The sequence below is a fragment of the Babylonia areolata genome, chromosome 3 (genome assembly GCF_041734735.1).
Source record: "Babylonia areolata isolate BAREFJ2019XMU chromosome 3, ASM4173473v1, whole genome shotgun sequence".
NCBI lineage: Eukaryota > Metazoa > Mollusca > Gastropoda > Neogastropoda > Buccinidae > Babylonia > Babylonia areolata.
Genome location: NC_134878.1, coordinates 16,099,351 through 16,111,513, shown reverse-complemented (window position 1 = coordinate 16,111,513; position 12,163 = coordinate 16,099,351). Strand labels below are relative to the sequence as shown.

The 12,163-nt window shown below is 38.3% G+C and overlaps 1 protein-coding gene across 1 annotated transcript; it reads right to left on the bottom strand.

The window, feature by feature from the left end:
• Positions 1–6,287: 6,287 nt before the first annotated feature.
• LOC143280471 (replication protein A 32 kDa subunit-B-like) lies at positions 6,288–12,007 on the bottom strand. Its single transcript, XM_076585124.1, has 7 exons — positions 11,861–12,007; positions 11,410–11,498; positions 10,593–10,697; positions 9,956–10,069; positions 9,101–9,289; positions 8,029–8,142; positions 6,288–7,225 (listed from the first exon to the last, which is right to left on the bottom strand). The coding sequence occupies exons 1-7, from the start codon at positions 11,877–11,879 to the stop codon at positions 7,049–7,051; spliced, it is 807 nt and encodes a 268-aa protein (XP_076441239.1). The 5' UTR covers positions 11,880–12,007; the 3' UTR covers positions 6,288–7,048.
• Positions 12,008–12,163: the final 156 nt, after the last annotated feature.

Here is a 12,163-nt window from a genome sequence, read left to right as displayed (position 1 = left end):
TAAGGGGGGGGGGGGGGGCACTCAGAGGAAAAAAACAAAAAAAACAACACACACACACACACACACACACACACACACACACACACACACACAATTTGAAAAAAAAAACCCACAACACTTTCTGTTCAGATTTTTGCAGGAATGTCTCTACCGACTGAGGGTGCAGCTGCTGCCGCACCGGCTGTCTCATGTAGTATCAGTAGGGACTGAGTCATCGTGTCCTGTTAAGGTGAGTAGTGGTGTTCCCCAAGGCAGTGTCTTGGGGCCCACACTCTTTGTATGTTATATAAATGACATGCCTGACATACTAGACTGTTTTGTGAAAATCTTTGCAGACGATACAAAGATCTATGAGGAAGTAGATTCTGATGTTGGTAGATTGAAATTACAAGTTAGTATTGATAATTTAGTACACTGGACTGATAGATGGCAAATTAAATTTAATAACAATAAATGTAAAGTTTTACACGTAGGCAGAAATAATCCACATTATAAGTATTATATGAATGGTACGGACTTGCAGAAGACTTCATCGGAGAGAGATCTTGGAGTCATTGTTGACTCTGGTCTCTCTTTTGATGTTCATATTAATGAAACCATTAAAAAAGCCAATAGATTGACCGGAATGCTAGTTGGAAACATACAGTGTAAAAGTAAAGACATAATGGTGCCATTATTTAAGTCATTAGTCAGGCCAGTCTTAGAATATGGGAATGTTGTTTGGAATACGGGTTTAGTGAAACATACAGACAGTATTGAAAATGTTCAACGAAGATTCACTAAAAGAATCATTGGCTTTGCTGATATGGACTATGAAAGTAGGTTGCAAGCACTTAAGTTACCTAGTTTAGAATATAGAAGACTGCGTGGTGATTTAATAGAGATGGATAAAATGACACATGGATTATATGACAGCAGAACCATAAACTCTTTGTTTACATTGAATGAGAACAGTACCACAAGAGGCCATTCCTACAAACTATTAAAAGTTTCAGTTAAAACTTCCAGATTTGCACATTTCTTTACTAACAGAGTAACAAATGTTTGGAACAATTTGTCACAAGATGTTGTTTCCGCAGGAACAGTGAATACATTTAAAAATTATCTTGATATTCATTTGAAAAATCTTAAACACAAAACTCATTTACATATTTATTGATTTTTCAAGCATTGCGCACTCAATGTAAAAAATGCATCAGACATATGTGGGGACTCTCTTTTTCTTCCCCACATCAAGCGGGCAAAAGGCCTCGTCAGGCCTGCACGCCTTGATATGATATGATATGATATGATATGGAAACACATTCCACTCCGGGATGCCAGGTTCTCAGCGGTTGGGAAGTAGTTGCGGTACTCTGTTCTACAGGAGGGGACAGGGTAGGACTGGGAGTTGTTCAAGTGTGGCGTGCGACGGGCGCAATAGCGCCGAGTAGTTAAAGCGATCGACGGATTTCAGTTCAATCTGAGGGTCCCGGGTTCGAGTCTCGGTAACGGCGCCTGGTGGGTAAAGGGTGGAGATTTGTCCGATCTCCCAGGTCAACATACAGTATGTGCAAACCTGCTTGTGCCTGAACCCCTTTCGTGTGTGTTCGCAAGCAGAACTACTGAGATCAAATACGCACGTTAAAGATCATGTAATCCATCACCGTGAGTGTCAGCGTTCGGTGGGTTATGGAAACAACTGAAGAACATACCCAGCATGCACCCCCACCCCCCGAAAACGGAGTATGGCTGCCTACATGGCGGGATAGAAACGGTCATACACGTAAAAGCCTGAGCCAACTCATGTACGAACGAGTGAACTGACGTCAGCGGTGGGAACTGTAGCCAACGAACAAAGAAGAAGAAGAAGTGTGGCGGCGTGCTCGACGTCTACTGACCACTGCCGGAGGAACTAAGGACCGTCGGTCGGAGTGCACTGGCTGTCTGTCATTGAAACTGACAGAGATCAACTGACTCAAGAATTGCGAACTGAGGCCGCCGGGGTCATTCCTAAACTTCACAAGAGGGTAGTCAGTGCCAGCAGTGTGGTCAAACACTTGAAAAACTCAGTTGACAGTGAACTTGAACACTGAGGTCAGTGTTGCGTTCAGTTTCTTGTTCTATCCGTTTTCCGATTTAATATCGTGTTTATCAGTGGAATGTGATCCTGCAGATAAAATAAATCGTTTTCAGTGTTCCACATACAATTTGGTGCGAGTAGTGGAGAAATCGGTTAAACTAAAATCGATGGCTGAAGAATTATGGATTGGCACCGTGACTGAGTGATTTTTCCATTATCACTGAAGACTGAATACCCATGTTTAAATTAGAGTCTTCTAATGTTCGATATTTATCAAATGATCTATTACTAGTGATGTGTTTACAGTCAGTACTATATCCCAAAAAGGCGCATGAGCATTGAACCCACCCCCAATAATCCATTTGTCTTGTTGGTAACTCAAGGAAATCTTTCATCCATTCAGCCTGTATTCTCATGATCAGGGCCTTCAGGTATATATATATAGAAGTGAGCACCGTTTAGATTAAATATGGTGATAGTTTTAAGCTGGCGTTTTATACTCACGGCACCGAAACGGTACTGGTACGATGTAGGCTGTTTCGGACATGAAACCAAGACATTCATGAATCCCGGTATAAACGAAACGGCGCCGAAACGGTACTGCGGTATCCCACCTTTTTTCTGCTGTGTTTTGATGCAGTACCTGTACTTTTCAGGTCCTGTTTGCAAGCGTCTTTGAATCTTAGTCGGGGAATGGCCTTGGGGCCTTGATTCCTGTGATAGTTCGCCGTACAGCAGATCTTTTGGGATCATCCATTCGGCGGCCGCGAACAGTGACCGAGCCAGCGAAGACGGAGTCGACTCGGCAGAAGGGCGAGATAGTTGGCAAGCCTGGACGCTCAAGCACTTAAGTGTTTGAGATTTCGTCCTGCCATCGGATTCCAAGAATGCGTCTAAGGCATCGGAGATGGAAACTGTTCAGTCTCTTCTCTTGTCACGGTGCGGAATATTTGGTCCATGTTTCACTCGAGTTGAGTAGGGTGCTTAGAACGCAAGCTCTGTATACCTGCAAATTAGGCCGTGACACTGCCAACTGAAGTATACTGACTATAAAATCGCGGATCGGGCAGTCTTTAAAGATGCTCTTCAAAACATGAAAACTGATCATGTCATTGCAGGAAACAAACACACAGTTTACAACACATTTTGTAACTTTCTGCTGCAGCAGATGAGATAGATCATCATTCCAAAAATAAATCTTCCAAAACCATGGAAACACACTGGCAATTATGTTTGATAGAATGAAGACTGTGAGCCGAACCAGTGCAGTCTGCGAACAGAAACTGCAGTATAAGACATGTGACAAAGACTGCTCAATCCCTAATCACAAAGGAATGAAAATAGCCAATAAAGTTTGTGATAAAATCATAGCAAACGCAAAAGAGAAATGCTGAAGAACATTTTGTTAATCAGAGATCAACAACCATAAAGATATCAGTGGAAAAACTGTCGGAACTATATTGAAATACGTTACCACCATGCCCGGTAAAATCAGATGATATTTCTCTCTCGTGTAGCAGAAAAAGCAGAATCCTTCGCTGATATGTTTTCCAACGCAGGCTAAGCTGTATAAAAGGATTACAGATATCAGCAGACACTACACAGAGAAAAAGAAGAAAAAAGACACTCAGCAATATGAAGATCGACCCTAATCCAGGTAGCACTCATTACGTCATTGACGCCACAAGTGAAATCAACGATGCGACAAGATTTATTTAAAAAGAAAGAAAAGAAAAAAAAGGGAAATGAAGACACACACACACACACACACAATCTACATTCCCTATCTACAGACCCCACCCCCCATCCCTCCCACACACGCACGCACACGCATTCATAAATTCAGTTGCTCCCACAATGCCCACATTGAACCCCCCAAACCCCCCTACTGCCACCGAGAATCACATTTTGATAAACCATTCTATAGAAACAGATTCATAGACATTGACATAAAATAAACACAGGATGAGCTCATAAGATTATATATATATCACTCACTCACTCTGGCGATCATGCCAGAGAAACTGCACGGTTCCACACATTCTTTGGAAGCCAGCGACAGCGATGTGAACAGCTGGGATGAAATACAAAAAATCTGATGATGATGATGATGATGATGATAAATGATAACAATGATGATAAAAAAAAAAAAAGAATAGAAAGAAACAGATTTCAACTATGGGAAAGTTGAAAACAAACAACTGAGTAGTACAGTGGTGGTTATATTTTCTGGACTATGTGCTCCGGACGCTTCTGTGGGAGGCAGTAGCAATTTAAGGGATAGTCTGACTGGGGCGACATGTGTAGGGCGTGCATGTTTGGGTGTCATTTTGTGTGTATCTGTGTGTGTGTGGTGGTGGTGGTGGTGTGTGTGTGTCTGATTTTGTGTATATCTGCGGTGTGTGTGTGTATGTGGTGGTGGTGGTGATGGTGATGGCGGTGGTGGTGTGTGTGTGTGTGTGAAACAGAATCAATTTTGTTTGTCAGTTAAACCATGACAGTGGTTTTAAGACACATACTCAGTCACAAATAAAACAGTTTTATGCAAGAAGCTGAATTAGTTCTCCTTGCAATGAAGTTCTGGGCAGCGGTTTTGAACAAATTTCCCAAACATTCTGACAAGTTTGTCTTCCATTATCATGGTTAAATAGTACGTACTTGGATGGTGTTTTTGCTGAATTCTGCGTATGAATAGTTTGCAATTGTTAAAGAAATTGTATTCATCTTCCATTGTAAGACATGGTCTTATTTCTTTCAGGATGTTAAATTACATACCCTTTCATGACAAAGGTAATTTCTAACCTGTACATTGACTGTTTTGATTAAGATATCCTTCAAGTAAACAGGGTTCAGTTCTGTATTCGTCACTAATTTAAGTATATAATAGAACAGTCACTTTGATTAATTTTCAGATTTGTTTCACTTAAAAAAAATTAAAAAAAGAGAATGTATTCATGTTCTAGTTTATTCACAACAGCATGAATAAGACTGAATATGGAGTGTGGACTGATTCTTCTAAATGTGTCTAAAACCAAGATATTGTAACATCATTCTGAAAATGTTAGGCAAATCCATGTTCGCTGCTTTATCTCCTGTGAAAGTGCATCATAGTATACAATTGATTTTAACATTGAAATTTTCTTGTGCCTGTGTTACATGAAAAATGTACGTGTGTGTCTGCGTGCGAGCCCAGTGCGTGCGAGTACGTGTGTATGTGTATCAACTGATACGAATGCGTCATGTAGATACATTGGCAAAACCGCCAAAATGTCACCCTTCCTGTTTATTCATCCTTTTTCCTCTCATCGAGCCTGCGAGAATCCTCAATAATATTGATTAATAAGTATTTAGAGCTATTGTTGACTTTTGTGCGCATATTTACTGCATTGGATGCATACTTTGCAAGTGAGAATATCATATCTTCATTTTCTGTCATCAGCGTGCAGTGTTCAGAGCAAGGAAGAGTAGCTGAAGGATTTCCATACAGGAAGCCAAAGAGAGGGGTGATGCTGTCTGGCAACAATACACGGCTGAGCTGAATAGGCTTTAGAAAACAAATCAAAGTGCAGATGTATTGAGGTATGCAGAAAATCTCATCACAGGACATAAAAGTGGATCCTCCCAGCTTTGTGCAAATTCAGATAAGGCATACGTAATTTAGAATGCTTGTTTCTCAATGTGTATTTTTGCATATTTGTTTCTGTATCTGTAGTATCCATGCTCTTTCGTATGTGAACATTGTTTCCATACATGCATATTTCTGACACATCACCTGTGCATAACAGCAGCAAAATCCATGCAGAATTAAATCACATTTCTGGATATCAACAGCACAGTTTTTGTGCAAGAATGATTGTTGACTGTCATTGGATTTTGCCATTTCTGTCCTTTACTAATATATATCACTCATTGCTAGACCCAGTCTTTCCATAAAGATATGAGCAATAAATTGACCCGCAGTTTCGGAAGGAAATGCACATATATAGGAAGGAGAACATCACATGAAAAGGGAAACAAAAAGAGACTGTCTGGAGGATAAATTTTGTAGGGTGATGTGAATAATCAGTTTTGTTTGTTGAAGCATTTGTTTTATAATCTTCACATACATATTCAAATGCCTGATTGTTTATTGGTCCATTAATAACAAAGATGCACACAACTGCACAAGTGTTTGCGTAACAACACATACATTCATCCTGAATAGCACACACAAATGATGATGTCAGAAGCAAAATTAATACTATTATCATCAAATTTTATTTTAAACACATTTTTAATGCACTTTACCCATCAGGGTACAATCAAATTGACTGATTGACAGTGATACTAAACAGAACAATGCATACATTTCAATCATTTGAAATGTATAGTTTCACTTCTTTTCACACCACAATGGAAATTAAATGAGTGCCATCACTACTTTTCCACGCTACTTTGAGAAATAACAAAAATTAAAATAACCAACCAATCAATGTTCTGGACACTGTGAATCTCTCAAGCAATGAAATAAACACATCTTTTTACAGTTCCAACAACTTGAGTAATTCCTGTCACCTCGAATGTTGATTGTGTCTTTATGCAAACAAAACTCAAGAATGACAAGCAATGGATGCTGACGAAGCCATTTTCCAAAGGTCTGTTTAAAGTGATGAAGTAATGATGTGGCCCCCCCCCCCATTTCTATGTACATGTATACCAACATCAGTAAAAAAAAAAGAAAAAGACTACTCCCTTTTCCAATCTCAAAGCTGACTTATCCCGGACCAATGTAATATCAATAATAATTATCATAGCAATGTTAATGCTAACCCCCCCCCCCCCTACCCCCCACCAAAAAAGGTTCTTCAAGCACTTTTATTGGTCACCTATACAAAGAAGAAAGTGTTAATAACAACTAAAAAGGAAAAAAAAAAAAAAAAAAAAGTATCCGAGCAGACAGTGCAGGAAGACAAGAGAAGGAAAAAGAACACAGAAATGCAATGCCGTTCAGCCGTCAGTGGCTTTGAAGTGATCGTCGTCAATCGTTGAATAGATATGTCCTTCCCCACTCAGAAATTCCACAGCTTCTCTAATGGCTTTCTCTGGCACACCTCTCAGATGTTTGGACACATCCGCAACACTTGCACCCACATCTGTCGTGTTGTTTTTGATAATGGTGGCAATCTGGGAAATAAAGAATAAACAGCTCAACAGTGAAAAGACAGATTAGTTAATCAATAATAAGTAATTTACATTTGTAACAAAAGTTTAAAAAAAAGAAAAAAGAAAAAAAGAAGAAGACATATGGAGCATGGCATGGTGCAGGAAAGAAGATAGCTGCTGGGGGAGGGGGCGGGGCGCGGGGGAAATTGCTGCATTCACATATGTGAAAGGGAGATAATATACCCAACAGAGGTCACTAGCTCTAACCACCTTCGCCCACAGTGACAGACAAATATTTTGCACAGAACAGGAATCAGACTCTAGCCAGAACCTGCGCTCCCATGGGTCATGCTGATGTATGTGTAATTGAAATGGATAGTCTAGCGTCAGGATGGCTTTCACAAACAGAATGATAACACCTGATGTTTTATGATGCAAAAGCAAATCATTGCAACAGAACTTAATACTTACTGGAACCTTGTTATGTAACAGTTATCACTGCTATGTGTTTTAAAGATCACATAACAGATCACTTAATATTGCTAACTGTCCCAATACTTATGTTTCACGTGAATGCAAAACAGCAGTTTGCCTTTTCACACTGGTACAAACCTAATAAAATAAAAAGATTCACCTGTTCTTTTAACACTTGAAAGTAACTGCACAGAAACAAAACATCAAGGTACTTCAATACACTTATGAATACTGTTTACATGTAGCTGCAACTGTCACTGAGGGGGGGTGGGGGGGGGGGGAATTATAACCAAACACATACATGCACGGACAGGTATTTTTCCAACCATTTTTATGCATCATATACTGACCTGACTGTGTAGTGACGACATGCCAGGAAAGTTGGTGGACCCAGAATAATCACCAGCGCGAGGTGCTCCTGCAGAAGTGCTCATTGCATTGCCTCCACCTACACTGTTGTCAACCTGTTCCAACAACAACATAGTCATGACACAAATAAAACTTCCAGATATTTGCATCACGGAAGTGGACATTCTAAATGGTGAATATCAGGATGGCTTACACTACTTTACACTGACAAGAACATCAAAAACAACTCATCCACCAGGTGTTTCGTACTTAAAAACAGAACAAGTTTCTTTCTTGTTATTATTTGTAAGGCACATTTGTATCTGAAACAGCCTGATGCTTGGAGCTACAGTTCCAAAAACAAACATGAGACTATTAAACTTTTGCAATGCATCTGCTAAAAAGTAAAGAATGACAGTAAATCATTCAAATTCTGACTGGTCATCTGGATAATACACAATAACTGAATAAGGGATACTTTTACAATACATACAACGGCTTTTTTATTTGTACATATTTAACAAAATATCAGCAGTTTACAAGAAATACTGGAAATGGACAGTTCTTTAAAAACAGTTGAGCATAGACAGATTTTCTGTACTTATGATTATGATACAGTTCTGTATGTAAAAGTATATAATACTGCTTAATCACCTATTAACTTTATCAAACACATGAATACAATAGTCCTGTTAAGAGACAGTGCATGTGTATGTTCTCCAGTGCATGCTGTGATCCTGTCTGTGTTGTAAGTGTGTATACAAGAATGCCTGACGAAAGGAGGCTTAAACATTTAACAGTGGGTACAGATCATATCTAATTCTGTAATAATGTTAATTCATGTTGTTTTTGGCCATGCCAATTACTTGACTGCACTGTAATCAATAGGTCGCCTTTGTCAGCAAATGCATCAACAATTTCTCTTTAAATGATAAACTAAGAAAGTATTCTTTGGCTTGTGTTACAGCCTCTCTCTCTTCAAACTCACTCTCTCACACACACAATGAAAATGACTGACTGAAAACAAACCGACAGCACAAAAACAACAAAAAAAACACCTGTAAAACATCTTACCATATTTGCTGCAGCATGTGCCCTTATGATCTCCAACATGTGGCATGTCAACTCGTTCATGTCTACAACAGGTAACACTTTGAAGGCCACCACGTTTCTCTTTCCTTGGAACGATCTCACATGACCACACACTCGAACGTATGTGTTTTCCCGCAAAGGTTCCTCTCGCTGGTCATCGGGAAGATTTTCCTGCAAGGGCCAAGGTAAAATTCAATAGTCATTGATGGACTGCATAAAGATGACTCACTGATTTAGACTATTTTCTGTCTTCAGAGAAAAAAGCGTAACAGGGTTCCTTAGTTAACTCATTAGTCACTCAAATATGTAGATATAGCACAAACTTGAAGACAAATACCAACATACATATTCCATAAAAGGAGGAGAAAAAAAATGTATACACGTTTACCACACCATACAAAACTGTTCCTTTCCTGATTCTTCTGAGAAGCTAAGAATAATAGGAAAAGTAAATGCAGACTGTTATTAAAAAAAAAAATCATGGCAGATGATAAAATTTTAACAATTAAAACATAACAATATTAAGCAATTGTTGTCGGTTGTCTTAATAGTATCAGACTGACATAGTGACAAAATCATGTCCAGCCATCTTATGACAGATGACGAAATTCTAAACAAAAAATGACAGAATACTTGTAAGGAGAAAAAAAAGTCTTTGTTCATGTTTCTACACTTACATTTTTAAGTATAACTTAAAAAAAAGGTACCTGGCAACTTAAAACTGTTTAAGCAACAACATAATTAATTCAAGATATAAAATGCATAGATAAAAATCAACAAGAACAATACGTTTTGAAAACGCTTACAATAAATGAACAATGTTTTGAAAACCCTTACATCTTGGTCACTGAAGTGTCTAACTTGCAATACAGGTCCAGTCATGTCATCAATTTCATAATCAACCCTTGTCTGAGATTCCTTCACTGATCGGATTAGACCAATCACAGCAATCTGCAAACAGCCAAAATCAACAAACTTCAAAGCCTAAAGGTGACAATTTAAACAAATCTATGAAATAAGAAAGGAGATGAGTGTAGGTTGAGACATCTGGAAGTGTGAGAAATACAAAAAGAGTTTACAAATAAATCATTCGCGCAGAAATGACCTATTTTTAGGTAAACTTCTAAATGGAAAAGTGATAAATGAATATATTCATATATCACATTCACATTCAAAAGACAAGAAAACAATGAGAATGAGACAATGCATGTAGCAAATTAGCTGACAAAATAATATAAATGTGAAAAAAAAACAAGTTTAAAAAAACAAAGTTTATGGTATCAGATAAAAAAACAACAATAAAAACAAATAAAAAACCAACCAAACAAACAAAAAACAACCACCACCAAATGAACAAGTAAAAAACAACAACAACAAACTACCTAACAAAACAAAAACAACGACTCAACCAACACAACCAACAACAACAACAACACACACACACACACACACACACACACACACAGAACTGCACCTGAGATATTTCAAGGTTTCCAGAGAAAAACCTGTCATCTGTGTTGGATGCATTGAAAATCTGCGCCACAGTGACAGGAACTAGATTCTGTGCTCTTGACCTTCCCTAAAAAAATAAACACAACACGCATCTGAAATACTCTGCCTGATAATGCACATGGTTACTGTTAACCATTACTAATAAATATGTACTGTACTTTGCACAGTTATCACAAAATTATGTTTAATACTTGACAACTTCATTCAAAAAAAAGTATAAATCTACATTTATCATTTGGCTAAACCAAATATAGTGCACAAAATGCTTCTGCTTCTTGGTAACATGACTAATCTTACAACTTAAATTCAACAATCTTACGAGCTCTGTGATAACCTCCATGAAACTGAAAGTGGAACTGGAAGTGAAACTTTTACCTGGCACTTTGTCTGGAAGTGGTGATTTCAAATTGTATGCATTGGTGTCTATGTGTATACATGTGTGTGTGCAAGCGTGTGCATGTTTAGTTTTCCAAACTATAAATTAGTCAAAGACCAATGACCAGCTCTCAAGCCAATCCTTAAAACATTTGTTCAGCAAAATGTACAATGCTTCAGGCACACTACTGGCAATCATGGTCAAACAATGTCTTTCTAACAATAAAACATGATAAACAATCTCAATAAGATAATAAGCATTTCAGAACACTTAACCAGCTGTAACTGTGTACGCTAAACAACTCATGTACCATATAAATCAGTTTCAATGTTATGCATGACAAAGGAATGAATATATTCATAAAGCTAACAATAATAAACAAAAGCTCAATGAATAACTTCACCCTCTTTTCTTCTGCAGGCTGTGGCGTCCCAAAGCCACCTGGTGAAGAAAAACCTCCTTGTCCCTCGAATCCACCATCCTGATTAAAACCTGAAAACAATCAACAATGTATTCTAAATTTTCTTTAAGTGTACGGAAAGCGTGTGTGTGTGTCTGTGTGTGTGTGTGTGTGAGCCCACGCACTCTAAGTGAATGTGTACCGCTACTATCATGATGTGTTGCAAAATAGCTCTCTATTTGTTCCCGTTTCATTACTGTAACATTCAAATGATCCTGACAACCTTCAAAAAGTAAACTGAAGACTGAAGTGAAACTGAAAGCACAATTTCCGCTTTTACCCAAGTTGACCTGAAACGTCTGGCTGTGAAAGTGTAAAATCGTCAACTGCCACACTTTCAAAGTTACAACAAAAGACCAAATCATCTGAATAATACGAAAGAGGATATACATACCTCCCTGATCACTCCACATGCTGCTTTGTCGATTTTGCTTTTTCGATTTCAGATCGATTCGATTGCTTGCTGACACTCAATGGCGCGAAAATTACAGTCGATTAAGTCCCTTTAACATTACCTCGCTGTTGAAACGTGGATTTAACATGAACTGAATTATGGACTTTAGTGTCATGTACTCTTGCAGCTGATGGACCAAAAATAAAATACATCTTTTTGTAAGTCCGTTGTGGTTAGCAGTTTTTTTTAGTTTGTTTTGTGATAAACACACACACACACACACACACACACACACACACACAC

Bases quoted from the DNA above. Each gene is read 5' to 3' on its own strand.
- LOC143280471 (XM_076585124.1), bottom strand. The intron at 10,698-11,409 runs GTGAAGTTATTC...TTATTTTTTTAG, and splicing joins AGCCTGCAGAAGAAAAGAGG to GGAAGGTCAAGAGCACAGAA. The intron at 10,070-10,592 runs GTGCAGTTCTGT...GGCTGTTTGCAG, and splicing joins GAAACCTTGAAATATCTCAG to ATTGCTGTGATTGGTCTAAT.